This window comes from Aspergillus fischeri, genomic scaffold (genome assembly GCF_000149645.3).
Source record: "Aspergillus fischeri NRRL 181 1099437636264 genomic scaffold, whole genome shotgun sequence".
NCBI classification, from domain to species: Eukaryota; Fungi; Ascomycota; class Eurotiomycetes; order Eurotiales; family Aspergillaceae; genus Aspergillus; species Aspergillus fischeri.
Window position 1 is genome coordinate 5,749,951 of NW_001509762.1, and position 26,423 is coordinate 5,776,373.

Consider the following 26,423-nt stretch of genomic DNA (forward strand, 5'->3'; position numbering starts at 1 on the left):
AGAATTTGATACTTTCTGTGAGGAGAATGCAATCATCTGTCTTTGCATGCCACCTCATACATCTCATCTTCTACAACCACTGGATGTTGGTGTTTTTGGCCCACTTAAGCGCGCATATGGGAAACTCGTTGAAGGGATGATGGTGGCTGGGAACAATCACATTGATAAAGAGGATTTTCTACATCTATATCCTCCTGCGCGTGAGATGATCTTTAATCAAGAGAATATATGCAGTGGCTTTGCAGGAGCTGGTCTTAAGCCACTAAATCAAGACAGGGTTCTTGAAAAGATTACTTTTTAGCTTCGTACGCCAACACCACCACTTCTTGAAGGTTCAGTATCATCTGCCTTTCAAACACCTCAGAATACTCGCCAGCTTGATCACAAGCTCCGCAGCATACAGAGAAGCCTTCAGAAAAGAAAGCTTTCTAGTAGTCCAATATCTCATATCCAACATCTTGAGAAGGCTGCGCAGGTGGCAATGAATGCAAACCTTCTGCTACAAGAAGAAATTAGGGTTCTACGGGCAGAGAATGAACGAAAAAGAAAGAAGAAGGCAAGAAGACATGCTAATCTAGGTGGCGATACCATATTATCTGTACAAGAAGGCCAGAATCGTGTTCAGCAGCTTGATATGCCACTTGTTAAGCAGGTTGATGAGCCCACACCTATATCTCGTCAGCGCGCTGCACCACGCTGCAGTGGATGTTGGACTGTTGGACATACTATAAGGAGTTGTCCTAATAAATAGCTATATATTCAGCTACTTAATAGTCTAATTTAATGATGTTGGGGGTTGAAAGGCTTCAAATCTGCAGCAGATGGGCGCGAAAATGGACGGGACGGCCGTGTGGACGACTCGGCCGTGGATTACGTTAACTATAAGTATTGGCTTGATTATATAACAAATCGTACCCCTAAAGGTAGTGGTTAATAGCACTTGCGAAAGGAGACCTGTCATATAGGGGAGTTAGTTAGTTTGGTTAGATTATAAAGATCGACGGCATTCCTAGGGGCCTCCTATTCCTAGTCCCCAGTATGGATTTATATATGTGTGTTCATTGTTAGGCAAGTCCAAAGCTCTATGATTTCGTAGGTCAATGAGGCTCCTTTACGGAGAGTAGTAACTAGGGGCGATCAACTCATTGCCGAAGCAGGGAAGAACCACACATCCAATGCTGCATGACGTGCTCTAGTCATTTCCTGAGATGGTAATCTATCTTCTGCGGCCCATACTATCGTGGCTAATAATCCACTAGATTGGTAGAGTTCGCCAGTTGACCCCAAGCAATAATGCCGAGACAGCCGATCCGCCACAGAGCCAAATACTCCGTATTCGGTATTCCGTAGTTAGTTTAGTTTAGCTCTGACCAAGTGGGCGGGCTTTCCGCTTCCAGATTATTGTTCCCCCCCCGTTTGCCCGCAACCACCGTTTGGCAGGTCTCTTGTTGCTGACATTATTTATTATTCTTGATAACTAGTTTGACAGATGATGGATCTATGGTTCAGCCGCTCCGGTTCTATCTATCACCTTATGATCCCTCCTTACCATCATTCAATATCCATCACATTCTGAATCTGTTCATTCTTATTCGAAGCATGCCTGGCTTATCACTGTCGAGGCTCTCTTCGGACACTTTGCAGGCCAGTGCGCAGTTCTGGTCTTACTGAGACCTGTTCCTCGCCGACTCCGAACACTTGTGAAGAATTGCTCGTATCGCGGGTCATTCCTCAGGGCAAGAATATTTCTAGCCTAGTGAGGTCGGCGACTTTTGATTTTTTTTTTATATTATATTTGTCTCAAACTATTCGCAGGATCGGCTAGTATCTCGATGATCTGTGTCGTCAATCTCCTGGCCTTGTTCGACGGATCGGTCTCCCTACTAGTCGCGAGACGCGATGACGCTCTTTAATCCGACGACCGTCCTCGTGGGTTTCCTCCTCCTCTACCTTTCCTCGTTCCTTATCTTCGCCATCGTTCGAATCGCAACGGGAGTTTCTATTCAGCGAATCGGCTATTTTTCCCTCCGCCGCATTGCCTATGTTCCGAGAGAAGGGATACAAATCGAACTTCGTGGCTTGGGATTATCTCTACATCCTCCGTCGTTCGCGCAACCGACATGGCTGAGTCTTCGCTTGACGGAACTGAAGGTGACCGTGAACCCTTCGGCTTTGGGCAAGGGGGGTAATAGCAACACAGCAAAGGCGGATGTGCCTGAGCCTCAAAGCTCTTCGGACGTGGGGGATACTTCGCAGGATGGAGGGGAGAGCAGCCCAGCACGAGCTCGGCGGAGCAAGACGTGGAAGACACTCACACGGATGAAGGAGCAGGTCAAGAGACTACACAGAAAGATACATTGGCTCAGTTTGGTGGACGTCGTTGCGGTGAATACGACGATCAACTTCCTCGAAGCCGGCCAATTCCAGATAGGATCGCTCTCGTTGGCGGTGGACACCAGGCGGAAGATGGTGGACCGGGCAAAGGTGTTTCGCCGAAAGAAGGATGAGTCTGGTGAACTATGCCCGGCCGAATGGATCATGAACGTGCAAAACGTCCTTCTCGCGGTCGATGGCAACGAGCCGGCTGAGGTTCTGGATCACGTCCAGGTCAATATCCACGGACTTCTCCATAGCGACCGCGACGGACTCAGGGATACCTCTATTGCACTGAAAATCGGAAGACTCCATATTCCATACGATGAATTGGCCACTGTCTCGCAACGGATTAAGCAGTTCCGGCGGTCGAGGAAGGACCCTATCGTCAATGACACGGATGACGAGATATCGTTTGCCGACTTTGTCGAGGAGTTGGACAGACCCGGTAGTCGTGACGATGTGATTGTGCGAACGGTCGCTGATTCAAAAGAATTTGCAAGCTCCCTTCTACGTGGCATTCGGGAAATTCAACTGGCTTTGAGTTTCTTCAGACTGTCTCGCATTGTCCAGCCGTCTTCTGCGGGGCAGAAATCGGTCTACTTGAACGTCATATCCCATGAAATCGGCGTTGACCTGCATCGCATGGACCAAAGGAGTCCCGCACATCGCATGTATTTTCAGCGGGACGACGTCGCACATCAGGCTCTTCTGGCCGCCATATCTCTCTCAGTAAGCTTGGACGATAGCTCGGGCGAGACGGACAACATCGTATACATCCCTATGGCTACTACAACAATCAAGACTACGCTTCCTTCCAAAACCGTTGGCTCTTTCGATGATCATAATGCAGAGGAGCGCAACACAAATATCCTCTTTGCCAATTTTGTCGTTACCTCGCCCTCTCTCGATCTAGAACCGCACCATCTTGACCGACTTCTCGGTCTGGTTCAAACCCGAGCATCCTCCTCGCACGGAAAGAAGCGCGACAATCATCGACTGATTTCTCGGCTGCTCCCGAAAGCCAATATTAAGCTGTCCGTGCATGAGCCTGTCGTTCGACTCGTCCTCCCCATAACTAAAGAATCAGCCGGCTCTGATGATGACTATAATCTTCTAATCTCCTCTATATCCGCTATAGCTCTCGATATAGATTCTTCGCACTCGTCAGAAGGTGGAGTACATTATTCTCTCTCGTCAGTTTATCGGGTCGCAGATCACAAGCTGTACTATCAGACCCCAACCGGGGTCAAGCACAATCTGCTGACCACAGAGACCCTGGAACTCAAGGTCCTCCTCAACGCGTCGCCAGAGGTGTGCGTGATCGCTACGGGGACACTGAACACATGTTCTGCCCACATGGTCAATGGTGAGGTCAATCGCGGCATCCGCCAGGTTGTTGAGCAATTTCGAGCCCAGATGCAGAACAGGAGGAGGGCCTCGATGGCACGCCAAGAAAGGAAACCGAGCATACTAAGGCGTATCCCGCCATGGTTACTCAATTTTCAGTTTGAGGCCACGGGTCTCAGTTTGGAAATCGCCGGAGTGGACAGTACCGTCTCAAAGCTTTCCCGGGGAGTTTCATTACAGCTGCAATCATGGACTGCAGAATACAGAGCCCAAAAAGCCGAACCGACTCACATCAGCCTCGTACGGCGACGCACCCCAAGTCACTCCACCATTGGTGACGAATCGCCGTTTCGATTTCCTCCAACATCACCGCCCAGACAAATTCAACATGGTGCTGCGGATGGGAGACGGCTGGCTTTTCACGCCCGTGGCTTCGAAGGCTTTGTGATTGAATCTGAAGACTACTTGGAGCCTGAGCCGTTCTTCTCACTTCCCCGATTTGAGGTTGCACTGAGCACCCAAAGTGACCGTCTTGGTCCTATCTTCCATATTAACTCGGTTCTGAAGGGTGTCTATTTGCAGTATTCACTTTATCGCTATTACTGTCTTGGAGTGGCGGTGTCTGTTATTCAGGATGCATTCATTCAACACCCTACAGAAGCACCAACCGAGCCACCGTTCGAATGGCATCCGAAGGATTCTGCAACCTCTCCCTCTGTTCCACGGCCACCGCTCAAACGGAGTGAGCTCATCACGGTGGATATCAGAGCTACAGTCGTTCAAGTCAAAACTTTCCTACCTGCCGACCCTCCAATGCTGCTACAGATATATGGATTGGCGGCTGGGTCTCACCGTCTGTCGTCTCCCTACGTAAAGGCGCAGCTGATTCGCTTACATGCCGAAGCTCCCAAGCTCAAGGGTGTTTGGGCTAGAATTATCAGCATGAATAACGTCAAGGTTGACCTGCGCAAGTTCAAACTAAAGCAGGGCTCTAATTTAGTCGAGGAGAAGTCAATAGACGTCTGGACCGACTTTATCCGCATAGGTGTCCCTCATCACATGATCATGCATCGTGTCTTCGACAACTGGGTCAACACTGCTAAAGCTCTTAAGCAGCTCCATCATCGCTTCAAGAACCGTTCATCAGAATTCATTTCGGCAAGGGATCCAGAAGCCCCAAAGAAGGTTCCACGGATCTCGCTGCGGAGTAAAGCTCTATTATTCGAGCTAGAAGATGATGCTTTCGAGTGGAAACTAGGTTGCATCTATCGGACGGGTCTACTTGAGCAGCGACAACGGTTAGCGCGAGAGGAGGCGTTTGAGCTCAAGATTCAGAAAATCAGGGAGTCAGGACAGCGTCGGGCCTCATCCAGGTTGAGAACAAGGTCCAGCCATCGGACACTTCGCAGCGAACGGACAAGCCATGACACGAAGAGGAGCAAAAGTGCTGATCCGAAGCCTCGCGGCCATGCTAACGATACGAAGGGCGGACGAGGGAGGAGATTCCGGTATGATACGGAGGGCTCGGCTTGCCTGTCTTCCGATTCCAAAATCTCGGAGGAAAAGGCTTGGTTCCGTCTCCAAGAACACAATGCTCGATCTTGGAAGCAGAAGATTGACGCGGCTTTTCGCTTTCAAGGCAGCTCCATCAAGGAAATTCGGAATCTCTTCTCTGGAGCCGATGAGCCGCCTGATGATGCCACTGTAACCGAGAAAATTCTCGCCTTTCCAAACAGGCCTGGTATCATGTCAGCCTTGATAACTGACCTCAGTCTAGTCATAGACAAACCGTCCTTCCCTATTGAAGAGTTCCCGTCGTTTCTCCATAGGCTTGGAAAGGGAATCCCTCTATCCACACAATACGCTTTGCTCGTTCCAATGAGCTTCCACCTGAACATGGGCGAAGCTCGAGTCAACCTGAGAGACTACCCCTTGGACTTGTTACATATACCTGCCTTACGACCGGGCCAGTCTCCCAGACTCTCAAGTTGGTCGTTGCGAACGGATTTTGTTATAGCCGAAGAATACCGCGACTACAGGTCGTCGAGAAAGGTACAGCTGGAACTCGTTCCATCAACCGAACTTTCGGATGGAACCACGAGTCCTCCCTTCTTGATTGATGTGTGGCGATCTGTGTCTCCTGTCAAGACTTACTCCGACCCTACCATCGAAATCAATACTAGTCTCCCGACAAGCATCTCCTGGGGTATGTCATATCAGCCTGTGATTCAGGACATGATGAAAATCATAGAAGGCTTCACGAAGACTGAGATAGATGCGTCTGAAAGAGTTGGATTCTGGGACAAGATCCGTCTAAGTTTCCATTCGCGCATACGAGTTCTATGGAAGGAGGACGGCGACGTTCACCTGCGCCTTAAAGGCTCTAGGGATCCATATGTGGTAACTGGCTTCGGAGGCGGCTTCGTCATGTGCTGGAGGAAAGACGTAAAATGGGAAATCCACACCAGCGACGATCCGAAGGAATTCATGAGTGTTACAAGTGGGGAATATGTGCTGGCGATCCCAGACTACAGCAACGAGGCTCGATACGCACAAGAGGCCACCGCGCAGGACTTGGAGAGCAGTTCTTCTTCAAGCGATTTCAAGAACGCAACACTTTTCAAGAAGGTTGTGATGAAATTGTCGGGCGACGTCCGATTAGTTGCTGGCTTGGTCTTTGAACGTAACATAGACGGGGACAAGCGGTCGTTTGAGTTCAAACCGCATTACGATGTGGTCCTTCGAAATCCGGAATTTATCGATCCAGAGGAGCGAAAGGCATGTACAATTTATCTTCTGGTGATTTTTCTGTCTAACTTTTCATCACAGGACTACGACGCCTATCGTGGGTTCCGCAGCAACCACATCCACTTGTCCATCTCGGTCGTTGCACCTGTGAGCAGGAACTGGGATGTTGACCATCTTCAGCCCTCAGCAAGCTACAACGCCGTTCACTTGAGTCCGCGATTCTTCACGCACTTCTTCAACTGGTGGTCTCTATTCTCGGGTGTGATGTCTCTCCCAGTCCGCCAGGGTCCTCTTTGGCCTGGTATCACCAAAACCAGCAAGAAGTTCAATCGCCATCTTGCTACTGTCAAGTACAAACTGCTCCTCGCGCCTCTATTTGTGGCTCACATCTACAAGCACAAGGACCGTGAGGATTATGCGGAAGATGTGGTCACAGCAACAGGGCTGAAGGTTCGTCTGGACAGTTTGAAGCTCGATGTCCATCAGCGGCGGGAGCAGATCAAGACGGTAGCAAAGGGTCGCCTGAAGCAAACAAAGTCAAGCGCCATGCGGATCAACCAAGGCCAATTGGATTTGCAGGCGGCCGATTTCAGAGCCGTCTCAGTTAGTATTGAAGGAACGAATCTCGATGACATACAGAAGAACCGGGACGATATTATATCTTCCTTCCAGCAGCCAGTTCCCTCGGTTGATTTATCACGATTCACTATCCCAGACCAGAACCTTGATTGGGTTGATATGGATGACTTTGTTGAGCTTGATTGGATACTACCTCAAGAGTCCAACCCGAAAACACATATACTTCCTCTTGCGTTCACCCCACGTTTTACCTACTTTCGCCAGACTGACCATGGCGATATAACGCCGGATCAAACAGGGTACAGCCCATTCGGGCATGAGCCCACTCACGACTGCGTTATGTCCGAGAGTAACGAACCTCGTCGGGTACAAATGGAACTGATCAGGGATCGCCTCGCCACCGTTGAAGCACAAATACGGAACTTCGATCGTCAGATTGGGGAGCAGGAGCTTCGTATGGCAAAGGATGTCGACCATCATTCCGAACTTAAAAAGGAGCACGATGACTTTGTCAGACAGTCTGAATCGCTTGCTCGGAGACGTGCCTTCCTTGTGACTGGGCTTCGTCGCCTTGAAGTGCAACTTGCACGTGAAGAGAAAACCCCAATGGACAAGAAGCCTGAAAATTTCGCGAGCGACAGCTCGTTCCGTCTTGGTGCCGACTCCGATTCAACAAACGATGGCAAAGAAGCGGATCTCGACGGCTTGTACTCGTCGCGCAACGATGAATACGCTAGCGACTTCAACAACCGCTTCTTGATCCACAACATGCAATTGAAGTGGAACAACTCACTCCGCAACATTATACTGCGCTATATTCATCAAGTGAGCCAAAGACGAGGTTTCGTGTACTACATGTCCCGCAGAGCCGTCAAATTCATTCTCGACATTGTCGAAGAACAGAACAAAAACAACCAAAGACGATCCAAAATGTTCAAGGGCTCGTCGAGACGGCCATCGAATGCGGACACAGACGAAGACAGTGTGGAGGATCGTATCGAACAACTTCTGAATGATACCAAACGCTTTGTCAGTGCTGATGAACAGGAAAGCGTTGACTCGGGTACCCAGACCCAGCCAGATTCTGACAGCTCTAGCGAGAATATATCGCCTGAGTTCACTCCACAGAATAGTTACTACTTACGGTTGATTGCGCCGCAGATCCAGCTTCAGAGCGAGAAAAATCAGAAGTCAGTCTTGTTGGTGGCCGCGAGTGGAATGCAACTGAAGGTGATTTCAATCATGGACAAAGAACGTGTTTCAGACGATGTCAGCGGTTTGGTGCAGCGCCGCTTCTCCCTTGACATGGATGGTGCTCAGTTCTTCGTTGCAACTCAGAAGAATCTGATGAATCACTTGCAGTTCTATGCCGGTAATAAGTATGGTAACGCTCCGGGATCGGCATGGCCACCTTGGGTAACGCTCGAAGCCATGTTTGACTTTGAGCTGAATCCTTTCGGCTTCTCGAGAATTATCCAGAAGACTTCTGCCAGCTTGAGATACGACAAATACAACAACCTGCGTCTGAAGTACAATGAAGAAGTGGCAAAAGGGCAATCCAAGCACGTCGGTCCAGATGGTCAAGAGACTAGGATGGATCATATTAGTGTTGACTTTCCTCACTTTCGCGCTATTTGTGACTCGGCTGAGTATTACTCAATGTACATCATCGTGCTGGATCTCCTGCTCTATAGCGAACCGCTGGAGAAGGTCAGAAACGAACGTCTGGAACGCATACTTCTCACTTCGGATTTCAGCGACCTGAGAGGTGCTCCGGAGATGGTGTTCAAGCTGCAGTCCCGCATCCGTCAACTAGAGGAGATCAAAGAGCATTTCCAGATCAACGCCAAGTACCTGGACAAGCATGGCTGGGAAGACCGGCTGGTGCTGGAAAAGGATCTGGCTCAATGCGAAGACGAGTTATTCTTCTTGATGAAAGCCATCACGACATCTCAAAGACGGATCGAGCCGACAACGTCTGGAGCAAATGGAATTCTGAGATGGAACATCTCTGCATCCGAGGTAGTATGGCATCTTATGATGGACCAGTCTCAGCCTTTGGTCGAATTCCAGCTACGGAATGCCGAGTATGATCGCACGGACAATAGTGATGGCTCGAATCACAATCTCGTGGCAGTTGAACGGATATACGGCTTGAACCTTCTGCCGGACGCCATCTACCCTCAAATCATCGTTCCGTATCTTGACCAGGCCAAGAACCTGGACGAACCCGATGAAAATATGATTAGGGTCAAATGGCACATGTTGGAAGCTGTTGGCGGGATTCCCGTCCTCGATGACTTCGAGGTGTCGCTGTTCCCGCTCAAGATACAACTGGAGCGCGAGCTTGGTCAAAGGGTGTTTGAGTATATCTTTCCGAATGTTCGCTCCAATGGGTTCGATGGCGGTTTCTCACCTTTCATGATCAAGAACATGAAACCTTTGGATGCCTCGGAATCGGAAGAAGACGATGATAGCCCATCTCCGCCTCCAAGCGCGCAAGGCACAAGCGACATCTCAACCGAGGACCTTTCAGGGTCCAAAGGACCCGGCGCTATTGAGCTCAGGTTGCAACCCACGCTTTCGCTGGCAGACGAAACGAGACCTCGTTCGCGTCACAGTTCGTATAACCTTAAGGGTCTTGGCATGACGGCGATACACAAGAAAGAGCAGCAGGGCAGCAATCGTCTGGGAGTATCCCAATCAGACCGTCCAGCAACGAGTGCTAGTTCATTGAGCAAGAAGAAGTCAGTTGAGAGCATGCGAATGCTGTCCAGACAGCCTACAGACAAGTCATTCGCCAATGGCTCGACCGCCAACGTCGGGGAAGATAAAGGCAAGAAATTTACCCTGATACCGAACAAGAGCGGTAAATCCAAGGAAGCGCAAGACGATCTATCGCAGATGATGTCTCGCGCATCTTCCTATATGACCCTTGCTCACGTGAAGGTGAACGATGTCGTACTTTGTTTGAGTTACAAAGGCAAAGGAGAGCACAACCTCGAGGACATCCATGACTTTGTCTTCCGACTTCCTGTTCTAGAATACCGGAACAAGACATGGTCCAATTTGGATTTGGCTCTGCGACTGAAGAAGGATGTCATCAAGGCTTTGATCTCTCACGCACCCGCGATACTTGGCAACAAATTTTCTCATCATCGACCTTCAAAGCAACAACTGAAACGCTATCGCGAGCTTGCCAGTTCATCTCAGCTACTTCAGAACCCGGACAGTGCATCAAATGCCCCGTCGGGCCAAACCCAGAGCCTAGCGAGTTATGACTCGAACAGCGAACATTCGGAGTCAACGTCTCAACGCTCAGTTCACTCAGGAACCTCCCCACTCGCGCGATCACAATCCTTAGGCTCAAGTATGCTTAGCGTCCAGGATCAAGGCACACCATTTGACTCACGCTCTGCGAGTGAAGTGGATGTCGATGCTCGCTGGGAGGTATGTCTCTACAATGTCGTACGAATTTAGAGAACAGTTAGAAGCTAACCACCACCATAGCAATCTCGTAGGATCGTCAATCCTCCCAACCGACCATTGACGTCGGGCCAAGCAATTGCAAGAGCTGAGACCAAGATTTGGGATGGGCCAGATGAGAGGTATATACCAAGAAGTTCAGCGTCATGGAGGTCTCGTCGCTAATTGATCAATGCAGTCACAAAATGACCATCCGAAGCTTTGGACGGAAATTGCTGCCGTCGCGAAAATAACGGCCGATCAAAAGTTCAGCTCGCTCAACAGACCAGCCACGAAGTTGTGCGACGTCCTCCATTACAACCACCCTCTCACCTTTCACCACCTGCCATTTTCCTCACCCCCAATAGCCTCTCTTAGTTGCCGATCTCGTTTCAATATCCGGAATCATGCAAGTATCTTGTGCCATGGTTTATCTCTGTGCGGTGGATTGTATTTGGGCGTCAGATACCCGATCCATTTTCTGTTCTTCCCCCCGCCAGATAAGCTTGATATATCGGGTTTGTGTACCCGTCATTTCTCCCTGTCCAATTTTAATTTCCCCGACATTTATTCGATCGGATTCCCCTGCGGCGAGCGTGTTGTTCTGCCTTTCAGCGCTGTACAGTTCTACTCTTCCCTATCTTGTTTGCTTCTTTTTTTTGGAATGGGAATACGGCGATCGAGAGGGATTAGATCGAGTTGGTTGCATTTCCTGGTGGCGTGGAGAATACTTCTAGTACATAGTTGAGGCGCCCTGTTGGGAGTACCTTACTCGTTTTTGGATACCAAAGATGGATAGATGGAAATAGGAATAGCATCTTTTTTTTCTTCAAAGACAGCTTCTTACAGTTAGCTCCGTGGAGGTGACAGACGTGATGATAGTACTAATACAGTGTGAAGTTGAGAAAGACATTGAGACTGAAGCTTAGAAAGTGTTGATACAATTGTAGAAATACACGAAGAAGAAAAAGGAAATCATACCGAAACAACCGCTGGGGTATCTATACACATCACACATCTCGCCATAGCTTCTGCTTGTGTTCGAATAATGAAAGACGCTCTCCGATGTTCCCGTGTCCGTGAATTGACAGCTCCATCTCAACGCCAGATGCATTCATTCATAATAGCACAAACGACCGTTTAAAACTTGTTAGTCTGCTTTGAAATTTGATTTGACTGAAGAAAATGTAGACAGGTCGATCACACGTTCGAGTGCCCGTCAGACGGAGTAGTCGGCGACGACTGCTTTTCCCGCACCCAGGGCAAGAAACTCGGGAGGTGGCCCTGGACTGATTCGAGACGGGTCGGGGCCGACGGGGCACCGACGACATCGGTGTACGTGGGCACGTCTCCTTGCCCGCGATTCTCCCTCCAGGCTTTCTTTTCGCGGCGAAGGTCGCTTTGCACCCACGGGATGGTGATGAGGGTCCAGACGCCGGCCCAAGCGAAGGGGAGGGACCAGCCCAGCTATTCGAATGTTACTGGTTTATTCTATGTTAATTTGCGGGATGTGAGAATGGGGACGTACAGTGTAGGCGACGGGTTCCGAGGTCGTGAAGATTATGGCGGTAATGGCAGCTGCACAGACGATTGAGCCTCCTGCCCAGAACATGTTCATTTCGAAGAGCATGCGCCGGAAGTATGGGCTCGAAAGGTATCGGGTGCGCAGTGCGTAGCGGTAGATCTGGCCGCCGCCTCCGTCAACGGCGACGACGTCTTCGATGAGGACGTAGAGGGCTGTGGGCATCACGGAGCCCTTTGGTGTGGAGGATATCCGGAAGGGGGCTTTGAATCCACAGACGCGGAGCATATCGAGGGTAAGGTAGACGCCACCGAAGTAGAACATTACGGTGGGAAGGACCATGGCGACGAGGCGTACTGTTCAATTCGCGGTTGATCAGCAATGCGGAGGGTGGTTGGATGGACGAAACTCAAGCATGGAAACATACCATATGGTTCATGAGGCACCGTACCACTGGAAAGATGGTTTAGCATGGTCACTCCGAGGACAGCTCGCAGACTTGCGCTACTTACACAATGAGCTCAACTGCCAGAATCAACCAGACGATTGTGAAATTGATATGGAAGAAATCCAGCTATCGCGAATATCAGTACCCGTTATCACATGATTGGTGTTTCTATGCTTAGCCTACCCATGATTTCCTTGCGTTCAATGGTCGAGACTTTGAATCTTTTCGAATCAAGTGATAGAGACGGTAAAAGTATTCGAAGACGGAGACACCTCCAAGGGACGCAGTGACGATGGAGAAGACTATTCGTCCATTTCGGTGATATGAGCAGTCTGTCCAAGTCCATAGCTCCTACAACGAGAGCGGATAACTTACCCACATTGTGCGACAGATCCGTGGCGAACCAGAGGGCCCAGTACAGCACCAGAGGTTGGGCCAATGTATCGAGCACAAAAATCGTCCAAAAGATGGCGATGGATTTCTTTCTCGTATGCAGTGAATAAGGAAGTGGTGGAGGCTCTAGAGGCACCGTGGTAGAAGTTCCTTCTTCCATCAGTCCAGAGTGGCGGTTTGTATTGTTGGATGGCGATGCTTTCGGAGATAAGAGTGGTTAGATCGTGAAACTCATGGCAAAGCGCTGATGAGGGCGCTGGGAAGTAATGGTGAGGAACAACGGAATAATAGATCGCGGCAAGTCAAGCTGAAAAGAGGCGACTTGAAGCTTTATTATTATTATTTTCATCAGAGACGGATGCGCTCGGAACTGTCGGCTTGAATAAGTTTTCGGGCGTGTGTGTTTTAAGATTTCTTTTGATAGACGGACTTGGTTTCCTCAGGCCCCCAAGCAGCGTGGTGCCTGACGTAACCGGCGTCGCCGCGGATGATGTCATCTGATCGCAATCGTCGACGAGCTGTCATTTTTTTCTTGTATTTGTCTTGGTATTCGAATAGTATCATGTTATCGCAATTCTGATTTGGTCGGCAATCGAAGCACATTGGCAATGGGTCTAGATGATATAACTTGATCTACGATGGACACAGGGTTCGTGGGTCGGGTGATGTATGCCTAGCGCCGCCATGTTTTTGACTTAAATATCTAGCGGCCACACATACTATCACTACTACGGTAGGCTCGTGTGTTCCATGGCAGTATCAATTGTCAATCATCACGACTGCTTATGTAGGGCCATGGGTCCATGAGCACCAAACAATTGCCTTGTTTATCTCTATCAGGAACCGATCTAGGGATAGATTCACTATGCAACTCTACAAAGCATATCACGGTTGAAGAAGTTCCGGACCCACCCAGCTGATCATTGACGATCCCCGGCATCAATTTATGCATACAATGCGGAAATAGCATAATTGAAGAAATGACGATTTTGACATATGGCACTTTCTATGTACTCTGAAGCATCAAAGGCAAGGTGTCCGAGTGGTCTAAGGAGCACGGTTCAGGAACTGGACCTATAAACTGATTCATCAGTTTCCGTGTCTCGCAAGGGGCGTGGGTTCGAATCCCACCCTTGTCATTTCTTTTTTTTTTTTTGTTATTCGTCGTAATTGTCTGGTCATCTCTTTGCCCTCCAAATGTCCCCTGCTGTAGACGAATAAATAGTAATAGTAATACTGGTAGTTGGGTGTTTTTGATGGTCTGCCCTCTCGTCACGTGACAATATCCGCCTCTCGTCCAGTTTCTCGTTTCTTCTGCTCAGGAATTTCTTTCTCCTACGGCGGCGGTTCGAATCTCGTCTCCTGCTTCAATTTACCAGCAACAGCAGAATTTTTCTCCGTTGTATGTTATGATATCTTGTTTGTCCAGCAACCCTACCGGCTGTCTTAGAACGATGGACAGATGGCTCCAAGCTTACAAGACTTGATTGATCATCTTCTCGCGGAGATTGCGCTCTGTGGCGACCAAGGTGGGTTATGTTTCTCACATCTCTGGTGTCGTACTTATTGTGTTTTCTCCCACTATTCCTGCACGTTGATGCATCCGCACCCACTAGTTTAAGCATACCCGACCTTGGACGCCGTCTCTCTGCCATTCATCCAATGAGACTGCACCGTCATGTAGTCATTCTCTATCATCATCGCGTCGTACCTCATTCACCACACTTACCCTAACTAATATGCATAGGCGCATCTCCTGCGGATATCTTGACTTTCATCGACACATTCTACTCCAGCGCAACCCATGAGACATCTGCACGGAGTCATACTGTCGATCGCCGATTCCAGGAAAAAGTCTGGTCTTGGTTGACAAGACACCCAGAAGTTTCAGTCGGGAGAGACCGAGAGAGTAATCATCTGCACCTGAATGATGCTGAGCGACTCGCTCGTGAGGCGGACCCTGAACATGCGGTCCGGGTTTTCGTCTCTAGGGAAAGGAGATGGCTAGCGGTGGCTGGTCATGAGCCGGATGAGACCAAAGTGCTTCCCTTGGAATTCGCACTTCTCTCCATCATTGCGTCCCATAAATCCAATGGAGTCTTCCAAACAGATCTAGTCAAACTCAGCGGCCAGGATAAGCGTTCTGTCCCCAAGCGAACCGACGTGCTACAAGACAAGGGGTACATTGAGAAAAGGGCGATACAGATCAAGTCTGTACGGACCAGTCTCTGCGTGCTGCGAAGGTTCTCCAAGTCCGACCTCTCTGGTGCTGCCACAGCGGGCGACCAGGAAGAGCGCCTTATTGACTTTAGGGACTTCAACGACAGGCTCTTTGCCATCCTCCGGGAGTACAAGATCATCGCCCGTACCGATCTCAAGAGTGCTCTTGGGTTCGCCGATCCCTGGCGATGGAGAGTTCTGTCCCGAGCTTTGCGCAAATTCGAGCGTATCGGTGTGCTCAAGCGCGTTAGGGCGACGTCACAGTATGCGCATGATATGAAAAAGCTGCATCCCTGTGTGATGCTAGTTCGGGAGCCAACGGAGAGGGACTATGAGCTATTTCATGAGTATAGTCAAAATATCTACACCGACCTCGAGCAGGAAGATGGGCTAGAGTTGGAAGACGGTGCGGGTCCAGTTGATGCCAGTGAAGATTTCGCTCCTGCCGGGGCCGACAAAGCTGTTGGTATGGTCAAGCAAGAGGGGGCCGTGGAGGAGGCTGGTCGAACGATTCCTGCTTGGTCTCCGGATCGTAATATACACAATCAGATATTCGACCTTGTCGACCAAGCCGGAACCTCTGGGATTACCAACCTTGTGAGTGTGCAGATGGATAACTCAATGTGCAAAGTGGCTTCTGCTGACCTACTTTAGGATATCCTGCGAGCCGGTTTCGGGAGCTTTTTCCGCAGACCACTGGAAAACACATTGGCCCGGCTAGTGGAATGCTGGCAGTTGTCCCAGCCCCTACACCTGCGCCATCTAGCCATTGTGCGGGACACGGCACTTGAAAAGACTATCACACATTATATCCATTACTCAACGGCCAACTTCCAAAACCTCGTTGATGCCGGAGAGGCATCGTGGGAAGCTGTCGAATTTGTCCCCAGAAACACCAAGGCAGAGAAAATTTCTGTACCGCCCATCGATGCTGTTCCCGATCTGGACGAGAATGGATTACCCAAAGCTGTCCCTACGAAGGAACTTATCAAGAATGGTAATGCATCGCTTCTGGCTGGCATCTTGGCTGTCAATCCAGCAGATTACAATTGCACCGGAAATGATCCTATGCCGTTACGGCTGAAGGATGATAGCTATGGTAAGTTTAGCCCCTGGCAATAAGTGAACCACTGGTGTTGACTCTTGAGCAGTCATACGTTTCGGCTTGCCAGGTATGAATCGAGTCGGACGTCCGAAGGGAACCCCCAACAAACCAAAGCTCAAGAAGGAACAACTGTCTGAATTGGAAGGGGATGTCATTCCTGAACAAGACCACCTGGCTATCAAGCGGTTGAAGAAAGCGCAACGCGACGAAGAGAGATTCCGAGGGATGTCTGAAAAAGAGAAACTCGAGGCGCTGGGGCTGGATGAGACGTGGACTGAATACAGTGTCTTGCTCCTTGAGCGCACAGAACCCGGTGTGTACATCACGCCTCGCGGACGACGCAGGCCAGCGGGGAAACGACAAGGTCGTCCGAGAATCTCCCGCCTTGCAGTTTTCAGGTCGCCAAAGTTAGCATCACTGCCGTGGTTTACTGAGAGCCCGGAAGGCGAACCAGAAGATGAAGCTGCTAGCACTAGTCAACAAGTTTCTCAGGCTCAGAGTGTTGAGACAACTCCTGTTCCCTCATTTACTGCGATCAACACCTCTGCAACGACTTCTGCAGCGCCAGACACTCCTTCGAGAGGTACGAAAAGAACGCTTCGGAGTCGGATTCGCCTTGACGCAGAAGCTGAGCCGGATCATCAAAGACCGTCTAAACAGCAGCGTCTTGAAGGCACCGAGGTTTCTCGGCAAGTCGCTGAGGCTGAAGTCTTAAGGTCTGAGAAAACATTGTCAGACGGACAGCAGACTGGTGAGCCCTCTATCGGCACCGTCAAGAACGCACCTTCCGGGGCCAGCAAACGGAGAAGGGAACCGTCTCCAATTGCTACCGGGGAAGATGTCGCAGTCCGCAAGAGCATGGAAGGACTAGCCTCTCAGAAGGCACAAGCTCCGTCACCAGCAGGGAAAAAGCAAGTCGGCCTGTCGCAGCCTCGTCAAAACTTAGAGACACCGTACAAAAAGCGTCGATATGAACCTCAAGCTGAGCGAGGTGAAGAGACTGCCTCAACCCTTTCTCCGACAGCCACGATTGAAAACGTCGCTGAGCATGTTGCTCCATCAGAGCCCACCAAAGTCGAGAATGGAGAACACCGCCGGGTTGAAGCAGAAGCAATTGGCAGGCCATTGGAGGACGCAGCACACGTGGACATGGTGGTGGATGAGGCCACCCCGGCTGCAACTGCCGAGCCAGGCGCCGCTATTCGTAACATCCAAGAAGCCAACGTTATCGACCTGAAACCCACTGACGGGACACCGGATGTCCAGCAGCGCGACGCATCGCAGACGCCAGAGGGGCATCGACCGCGCACAAAGAGGCAAGACAAGCTAGGCTCTGTTGCGGTCTTACGCAGGAGCATTATCATGGATATTATTGAGAGAGCCGGAGGCGCATACTCCATGGGTACCGAAATATGGTACCCATTTGCAACTGCATGGAAGAAGACAAAGTACAAGGAAAAGCCAGACATGCGAACAGTCAAGACATCTATTAAACACCTGATTGACGCAGGCAAACTTCGGCAGTTCACATTCAGTGGGAGGGACAGCAAAGGGGTAATGGTAACAAAGAGCATTGTCGCCAAGCCTGAACTGCAGCCTGATCATCCAGTAATCAAAGACTTGCAGCACAAGATGCTCACCACGACCGCTCGATACTACTTCCCACCCGGCGTTGCTGTGGATCCTGAACTGACCAAGTCAAGTGCGAAAAGTGCGAAGAGTACGCCGAGCGGCGAACCTAAGATGGCGAAACTCCCCATTGAGCGCGGGATTACCGTGCATTTACATCAAAAGCCAGCCTTTGTCCTGGCTCTGGAGAAGAGAAAGGGACAGAGCATTCAACGCCGGCTGCTGCAGCGCCTCCAGTCTGACACGGAGGTTCTACGTCCCTCTGGAGTTGTTCGACTCGCCAGACTTCAACGCGGGCCCGCACGGGACTCTCTGGAGCGCGACCTGGGGCCCATCTCCAAGACTCGAGGAAAGGCTCAGCAACGGAAACGCATCCTGAAGCATCACACCCCAGCTGACGGCCTCGCTGGAGAAGAGGAGGCTGCCAGAGCTCCCCGCAGGTTGAAACGTCTCTGGATGCCTATTTCACTCATGGCACCTTACGCTATGTTCATGAATCCAGTGCAGACGTTTCATTCCAGTACGGGCACCTTCTCGACAGAGGCTGGGCTTGTAGCGGTCCGAGCTGGGGCCGTTGCCCGTGCAAGAGCCGCCTTCCGATTTCCGAAATCTCTGGACGACATCTTGGACCAGGTAAAGCGAACCCCAGTAGACTTCTCCAGAGCTGTGGATCCACGCACAAGCAAGTTCTTCTGTGAAACCGGTGTGATTTTGAGGTGGGAGCTCCAGAATGAAGAATTCATACTTGAAAAAGCTGCCGAAGGCCAGGAGTTTTCTTTTATCCATCAAACGCTTGATGACTTCCCAGAGGCAGTCCCGATAGAAGGGGATATTCAGTTTGAAATTGATCAGAGCGCCTATCCTAGGGTGCGGGTTCCGAGAGCCAGGAAGATTAGAGAAGCAGCTCGCCGTTTGGAATTACTTGAACCTGAAAAATCTCCACCCGAAGAGGCAGAAGAGGCAGTGGAATCCGAAGAGCCTTCAGAATCGGAAGTTTCCTCTGACGCTGAAGATTCGGATGACTCGCTGGATGCACTGGATCTGCTGTTTTCCGCCGACTCTCGTAGACGGCGCAACGACTATGTCCCGCAAAACCGTCGGTTGGAGAAACTAGCCGCCGAAGGTCCTCGACATGTCGTCGTGCCAAAACCGCCAAACCGACCGGCTGCGCGTCGGAATCGAGCTCTTCAACATCTGCCACGTCTGATAGCAGAGAGGATTCTGACTGCGATTGTGGTCGTTAGGGCACTAGCGGGCGGCTATGAAGGCAGGATCGTTGACTGGCAGCTGGTTTGCCAGAGTTTCCCCAACCAGGATCCGAAAATGATCCAAGAGCGGGGGAAGAACATTCTCAGCAGAAACCGACTGCAGGTAGCGAAGATGCAGAGTGACTTCCAGGAGCGGTTTATTGTAGCATACGCGAACGGCCAGGTGCCGCCGATCAATTACGAAGACTTGGAAGGATATGATTGGGAGAGGGTCGTCGACTGGGCACAGACAGAGCTGGACATTCCCAAGTCCGAGAAGCTGCCGGATCTTCCTGCCACCAAGGACCAGTTCGACAGCGTGTTTGAGCTGCGCGAGGAGGCGCCGGTCACGCTGGATGAACTCTATCAGAATACTCATGGGGTGACTGTGAACCGCAGACGTGCTCTCTACGCAGGCGTTCCTTTCGCCGTCCCTGTGCCTGAGAAGCCGACCCAACCTACAGCACGACAAGCCGAGCTTGGGCGGTTGGAAGTGGCCAAGACGTGGGTTCGAGCCAACATCGTCGCACCGGAGGAGTCATACCGGCCCGCGGAGGCCCGGCAAGCCCTGGCCAATTTCGGAGGCAGACTTGTCGACGATGCGCTGCAGTCCCTGACGACGGAGCGGGTCGTATCGCAGGGCAACAGGGGGCGCATTACCCCGGGCCGCAACTACGACATCACCGAGTTCTTCCTGCACATGTTGGGCCGCAGGCGGAACATCGAGGTCACGCAGCTCCGGCGAGCCGCGCGGTTCAAAACCGGGACCCTGGATCCGGCGCTGCAAAGCACCGGCTCGTTCACCATCAACTACCACGCGGAAGACGGCGACATCCTCGCCCTGATCAACCTCGCCGCCGAGCGCAGAATCATCCTGAAACCGAAGGATCCCCCACGGGACAAATTCGGGCTCACAGACGGCGGCTACCTAACCAGACAAATCGACAAGGATAAGCTGCGCTTTGTGGTCCAGGTGCAGCCAGTCGAGGCGTCGTATACATACGGCAACCCGATCGGGGAGAAAGTCGCCAACACGCCGCCGCCGTGTCCGCCCCGCGCCGCCATCAGCGAAGGCGAATTCGTTCCTGAGAAGATCCCCCTGTGGTTTGATATCCATGGCAACTTTGTCAGGGTGCTCTGGGAGTTTGCCGTGGCGGCCGTCGTGGGGATCGTCGCGGTGCGTCCCGGGATCAGTGCCAAGGGGGTTGCGAGCATGGTGCAACCATCAATGGGAGCGTGGGAGGTACTCCTCTTGTTGAAATGGATGGCGGATGTGGGTGTTTTACGCAGGGAGAACGAGGACGCAGAACCCGTTGAGGAGACCACCGGATGGCAAGTTCAAGAATGGTGGTGGATGGTGTTGGCATGATAACTGGCTATTGACTCTCCGATATAATGTATCTAGCTGTATAGCAGTACTGTCATGAAACGCCGACCTCCAATGGTGTTCAGACTTCAATCAAAACCTTGGAATAAACATCACTCCATGCATGCACCAAGCTCCAACCAAAAACAATGAGATATCCAAAAACTCCCCGGGACCAGCCCACCCATAGAAGAACAACGCTAATAGCTAAAACTCCTCCGACTTGGCAAGCCGCCGTACGATCATAAACGCCAATGCGACGAGAACGCCTAGGATGGCTCGATCCAGCCACGGTGCATCTGACGTAGTAGGTCGAGAAGTAGTAGCAGTCGTAGTCTGGACTGGAGTCGTGCGTGTTGGTGCAGGTGCAGGTGCAGCTGCTTCTGCAGGCGCAGATGACACAGAAGGTACCGGTACTTGTACCTGCAGCTGCGGCGTAGCATCCTTCGACGGTATTGATTCCGATTCCTTCTGAGAAGACGCCGTCTCCGTCTCCGTTCCCGTATCTGCATTTGCATTCGCATTTGCATTTGTATCCTCCGGTTCTCGTTCTGGAGTTGGCTCAGCTTCCCCCGAAGCCGTCCTCTCCGCGGTAGCACCAGCACCCTGAACCTCCACCCCCTTCGCCCGACACACCTCCCTCCACTCCCTCAACACCTCCTCATTACTCCTCCCCCCCTCACAAACCTCACACACCCACCCCCGACTCTCAACCGCATACCGCCTCCTCACAGCAACATCAGCATCCAACCCCCCCACCTGCCCCTTCGCATCCGCATCCATAAAACTCCTCAGCGCAAGTAGCGCCGTCCGTATCCCCCACGCAGGCTGCCATGTCTCCTCATGGTGGCCCGAGATACTGAGGCAGATCTCGCGGTTGACCTCGAAGCGGCCGGAGGGGGTGAGGAAGCGGAAGGAGGGTGGGCGCAGTGGGTAGCTGGGTGGAAGCACGATGCGGCCGTGGTAGATGCCGCCGGCGTATGGGGAGGGAGGGGGCGGGCCGGCGAGGGTGAAGTGCCAGTCGTAGAGGTTGGAGTCGGAGACGGGGTGGGCGGTGAAGTGCGGGGAGGGGTGGGAGGCGAGTTCGGAGGCTTCTTTTAGGAGGCGCCGGTGGGAGGGGGATGTCATTTTGAGACTTTCCCTGACTTTGCCAGTAGATGTGATTATTTTGTTCGTGGTGGTGGTGGTGTTTGCTTGGTTGAGATGCGTTGATCTGATTGAGTTATCAGATTGGGGTGACGGCTGATAACTGATAAGGTGGCAACTGGCGAGGACTATACAGGCGTCAAATGTTATGTGGCATTGGAGTGTACCAATTCGTGATTTATCAGTAGGTAGGACTGCTTGTATGTAGTGCAAAAGATGAGTGAATAAATAGAGCGGTACTCCGTCTGAGATAAATGCCAGCTTGTCCTGTTCCAATGACGTTGGAGTTTCCACGCGGCCTCGGAGTAAGATACATAGTACTATATACCTCAGGCACCAATCAACTCCTAGCAGCTAGCTGGCAGGATTCCAAGCCATTTAATCTAATGCATTAAGACGAATCTAAATCAAAATTTGGAATATGAAACATCGTACAAAATACGCCGCATGAACTTCATCTCCTCATATCGGAAGTACTCCGTGTATACGACCTATTCATGTATGCATGTCCGCTATGTCCAATACCCGACAAGTACAAGAGAACTAGACCAAGGTATCAATCCCAGTCCCGCCACTCGCTCGACTCCTCTCGTCGGTTAGTGGTCGCGCTGCTTGCCTCGTTCGGTTTATGCAATCGGTTTACAGCCCCGTTTGTAGGGACAGATTGCTGGTTCAAAGGATCAGTCTCACTGATGTCATCTTCAAAATCACTATCACCCGGGCGTGGTCGCGGGGACATGGGCGCCAAAGTCCGCATCGACACCCCCGTGGCGGGCCGCTCCGGGTTTCTGAAGCTGTCTAACGGCTGATGCGGATTCCATGTTGGGGCTGCAGCGTCCGGCCCTAGCCAGGCTCGACTGTTGTTCATGTTGCGCGAGTACAGATCACGGTAGTAATGCTGCTGGTTGGCCATGTCCTGTTCTCGCTTTAGGCGTAGTCCTTCTTGCGCTTCAAGGAATTTCCGGCTCGGTTCCCAGCGCCAACCGTCGCCGGTAGTCGTGCACACAGGGATGGGCCAGAGTAGGGGCCGGCTGCCGAACAAATGCAGGAGATTCCTGCGCCACCCGAGATCGAACGCGTGCGGTAGCTTTCCGTTATCCTCCTCGTTCAGATAATCCTGGTACCTGTCGTGCTCCCGCTGTCTTTCGAGTTCCGCATACGATCGTGTCAGCGCCTGTTGCGCGGGCGTGAGTTGATCATCAGACACTCCATGGCCAGCGGGCTGCTCTGGTGCCGGAGAGAGCCATTCCTCCCCTTCTTCGGCCCGAGTAACTCCGGGAATCGCATTAGCATGCGCGTCGAGAATCTGCTGCCCGTAGTCCTGCAGCCGATGGCCAAAGCTGTCCGCAGCCGGACTGGCCCCGTTACCATCCCGGTGGTTCCCCAGTATGTGCTCATAGCGGTGGCGATCCAGCGCTTTCCGCAATGGCGACACATACCTCGTCTTCTCCAAACACTCAATCGTCGTCATGCCCCGGACCGCAAGACTGATATGCCAAGCCGTGAACCCCGTCAGCACCAGTCCAATAATCCCGCCTAAAATAGCCAGCAACACCACATTCACCGGCAGCATCGTGTCCAGATACGGAGCATCGTTGAACACCTCCGTCCAGATCCACGTCGCCGACACCGCAAAATCCACCCAGCAGAACAGCGACGTATAGACCAAAAACAGCAGAAACGCCTTGTAGTTGTACAACCCCACACAAGTCGCAAGCCACGGACAGTGATGGTCCATCTTCAGCACGCACCGCTTACACGTCGAGCAGTGGTGTGCCCGGTCCGGCTTCGGACACTGACATTTCTTGCAATACCGCGATCCCCCGGTCGAGCTCACCGTGTACGCCGTATACTCGGGCAACTCGGTGACCGGCAGCGCACTGTATTGATGCCGACCGGCCCCAGTCGTCAGCGGCGACCCGGGATCCGTAAAGACCGCCACCGTGTACGAGGCATTAAGGCATATGTAGAGAAGAACTCCCAGTATCGAGGTTGGTAGCCCTACCGGAAACGAAGTCAGTTCCGATCCGCGCATTATTTGGTACAGATTCAAGGTCAATGGAATTCGCAACATACCGATCCAGGGGCTCCGCGACGGCTTCAACCCAATACTCGCTTCGACGTAGACCGCCCACGTCGTCAAACTGTACACAAATGCCAGAGGAAAATAGGTTGCTGCGGCGCAGCAGTATCGTTCACACCGGAGGGCCCATGCCCGCGGGCGGCGTTTGGGCCAGGTTGGAGATGTTGGCGGCGATGTCGCCAGGGTTGCCATTGTGAATGCCGGTGTATATCACCGTTGGGAGATTTCGCAACTAGAACGAGAGCATGGAGACGATCTATGAGCAGGCGGTCATTGCGAATTAGATACTGGAGGGATAGTTGTGTTGGCGAGGAGCAAAATGGATAGTAGGAAGACTTGATATTCAAGGATTAAACAAATAGTGAGAATAGACACAAGAAAAGATGAAGAAGCACGAAGGAGAGCACTGAAAACAAGGCGATGATGCTGAGCTGGAGCCTGGTGGATGATTGCGGAAGATCGCCGTCTTGACGGAGTACGTTGATGACGGGAGGATAGCGGTATCGTACGGTAATTACCAGCTGCACAGCCATCGATGCGTACGTAATTATACACGTGGTTAGCACCAGCCACAGCCACCTTTGTTGACTCTGGAAGAGAAGGATATTTTAAGAATCAGACCAGCTGAATTGTCACATTGTCACTGTGATAGAGAGCCTAGTCTATAGACATATTCTCTTCCTGGGTATAGTAACATCAAAATCATCCCGAATAAGTACCAAAAGACCACCCACTTGTTGATATGAAGAGTATCAAAATGCGGCCTGCTTGAACCACTATATACAGTATGTCTTTGATTTGAGAAAGCTGATCTAAATTTCTCTATGGCATTAAAATAAACCTAGTTTGTTGTGGTTGTGTTGACAACTGTGATCTGACCCTGCTCGCACCAATCATTGACCGGCTGTAGAGTGTCAGTATGTCACGGATGTAATTCGATTGAGGCGGACTCACCAAGCAGCTCAGTCTGTAGCACCATGAGCAATTCGAGGTGTGATACTTGTAAAAGTCCACAATAAGCAAGATGAAGCCAATGAGGACTGCAACCAATGCCCCGAGTCGCACCAACCACCAGGCCCACCAAAGTGGTTTACGACCCTTGAAGAAACCCAGAGCACTGGAGTCTTTCGAGCTCTTAGAGCCCTTGTGAGCCTTGAAAAATTCGGCAATGGTCGAGCCAGGATTGGTGACCTTATTTCCTGGGTCAGCGCTGGCACCCGCGGCACCAGTCATGGCCACGTATGGGTTACGGGCAAGACCAATGCGTTCGCGAAGGGCATTAGGAGATCTCATAATGCAGAGACCAGATGCCAGACCCATGACGAAGCCTCCAATGTGTGAGAAATTGTCCAACCCCGGAAGCAACCCCAGCACGAAAGAAATGGCGATGCCAAGAACCATGATCACAAGCTCAGCCCACGGACTCGACCGTTCACCCCAAGTGTAGAGAAGGTCCAAGATATAGAGAGCCAGGATTCCGAATAGACTGCCCGAGCAGCCACAAGAACTCTCGCCCTGAGCAGCGTAGTTTCCGCCGAGCACGAAACCCCAGATACCGCTGGCCAAGTAGACAAAGGCGAACCGCCACCATCCCACCGTTCTCTCCATGTCAGCGGCCATTGTCATTTGAACCAGCAAGTTGAAGCCGATGTGAATGATCCCGGTGTGAAGGAACATGGGAATGATGAACCGGAACCATTGATTTGGCTCAGGGCGATCGTCCAGGGTGCCGCCCGGAACCGGGTTCGGGACTCCATCGAAACCGCACAGCTCCGAGAGGGTGCATACAAAATCCGCAGTCGATGTCGCGTTCGGACACGGGAACAGGAACTCCACCTGCGAATTCTGAATCTTGTCCACGTTCTTCATACATGGCGTGTACCGCGCTCCCATGTTGATCTGAACGTACGGCGAAGGGCCGATCATCGGGTTGAACTGGGGGTGGAGTTCAATCGGGCTTCCTGTAAGTTGAGCTGCAAAAAGTCAGTACGATGGACCTCCAGCGGGCAAAACGGATCGCTGAAACCACATACCATTCTTCACCAGCTCAACGATGAAAACGATGACCTGGGCTATGGTCAATGTATATGTCACCCAAGCAATCTTCTTCTTGAATATCCCTTTCCTCTGTCTCCTCGTCGCGGCAACCGGGGGCCCTGCGGGCTCCATTGCCGAGGGGTCTGGTGCATATTGAGTTGGCTGCTGCATCCAGTTTGGCGGTGGAGATCCATTTGGATCTTGATTGTGTGCTTTCAACGGTATATTGTCCGAGTAGTAATCGGCCTCGCTGAACCTCCCGCCCGCTACATATGGGCCCCCCTGGTCTGACGCGATCGAGTGCTGGCTGTGCCGAGTCTCATGTGAGCCATAGTCGGCAGTTGCATAAGGATGTCCGCTGTTGCCTGTGTAACCATGCCCCTGTGATACCGGAGAGACGCGATCGACGGGTTCGGTGTGAGGAAGGGTTTGCTCGTAGGTTGGGGGATTGTTGCTGTAGCCGCCGTTGTAATAGCTGTGGGCTGCCATAATGGATGGACAGCCGCGGCAGGGAGATTTTGGCGCTAGACGAGGTTGCTGCAATCCTCTGTAAATGAAAATGGATCTTAGAACAAGATAGATAGCAGTAATAAAATCAGAGATTTGGCGGTAACGAAATTAGAGGAATCGCAATGAATCTGTAGTTAGATATTCTCAATATTCAGTTGACGAAGTCGCTGAACAAGTCGCAGTCACGAGCTGAAACGTGATA

General features: G+C 51.5%; 6 protein-coding genes and 1 non-coding gene across 7 annotated transcripts, besides 1 other annotated feature; 3 read left to right on the forward strand and 4 right to left on the reverse strand.

The window, feature by feature from the left end:
* Positions 1 to 634: part of a mobile genetic element that runs on past the window's edge.
* A 1,265-nt stretch (positions 635 to 1,899) lies between these two features.
* On the forward strand, positions 1,900 to 10,530 carry NFIA_091690 (FMP27 family protein; the record flags this gene model as incomplete). The annotated part of the gene is made up of 1 exon (XM_001261106.1): positions 1,900 to 10,530. One exon carries the CDS (start codon positions 1,900 to 1,902, stop codon positions 10,528 to 10,530), a length of 8,631 nt encoding a protein of 2,876 aa, XP_001261107.1.
* Positions 10,531 to 11,715: 1,185 nt separating this feature from the next.
* NFIA_091700 (uncharacterized protein) lies at positions 11,716 to 13,038 on the reverse strand (the record flags this gene model as incomplete). Its single annotated transcript, XM_001261107.1, has 6 exons — positions 11,716 to 11,982; positions 12,044 to 12,393; positions 12,465 to 12,490; positions 12,550 to 12,611; positions 12,669 to 12,787; positions 12,861 to 13,038. 6 exons carry the CDS (start codon positions 13,036 to 13,038, stop codon positions 11,716 to 11,718), a joined length of 1,002 nt encoding a protein of 333 aa, XP_001261108.1.
* Positions 13,039 to 13,906: 868 nt separating this feature from the next.
* On the forward strand, positions 13,907 to 14,017 carry NFIA_091710. The gene has a single exon. It is a non-coding gene; the product is annotated as a tRNA-Leu (tRNA).
* A 323-nt stretch (positions 14,018 to 14,340) lies between these two features.
* Positions 14,341 to 20,448, forward strand: NFIA_091720 (putative TFIIIC transcription initiation factor complex subunits Tfc3; the record flags this gene model as incomplete). Its single annotated transcript, XM_001261108.1, has 4 exons — positions 14,341 to 14,407; positions 14,626 to 15,695; positions 15,753 to 16,197; positions 16,250 to 20,448. 4 exons carry the CDS (start codon positions 14,341 to 14,343, stop codon positions 20,446 to 20,448), a joined length of 5,781 nt encoding a protein of 1,926 aa, XP_001261109.1.
* Positions 20,449 to 20,652: 204 nt separating this feature from the next.
* NFIA_091730 (ubiquitin-conjugating enzyme E2) lies at positions 20,653 to 21,573 on the reverse strand (the record flags this gene model as incomplete). The annotated part of the gene is made up of 1 exon (XM_001261109.1): positions 20,653 to 21,573. The coding sequence occupies one exon, from the start codon at positions 21,571 to 21,573 to the stop codon at positions 20,653 to 20,655; it is 921 nt and encodes a 306-aa protein (XP_001261110.1).
* A 574-nt stretch (positions 21,574 to 22,147) lies between these two features.
* On the reverse strand, positions 22,148 to 23,866 carry NFIA_091740 (DHHC family palmitoyltransferase; the record flags this gene model as incomplete). Its single annotated transcript, XM_001261110.1, has 2 exons — positions 22,148 to 23,592; positions 23,668 to 23,866. 2 exons carry the CDS (start codon positions 23,864 to 23,866, stop codon positions 22,148 to 22,150), a joined length of 1,644 nt encoding a protein of 547 aa, XP_001261111.1.
* Positions 23,867 to 24,515: 649 nt separating this feature from the next.
* Positions 24,516 to 26,200, reverse strand: NFIA_091750 (rhomboid family membrane protein; the record flags this gene model as incomplete). Its single annotated transcript, XM_001261111.1, has 3 exons — positions 24,516 to 24,578; positions 24,629 to 25,647; positions 25,708 to 26,200. The coding sequence occupies 3 exons, from the start codon at positions 26,198 to 26,200 to the stop codon at positions 24,516 to 24,518; spliced, it is 1,575 nt and encodes a 524-aa protein (XP_001261112.1).
* Positions 26,201 to 26,423: the final 223 nt, after the last annotated feature.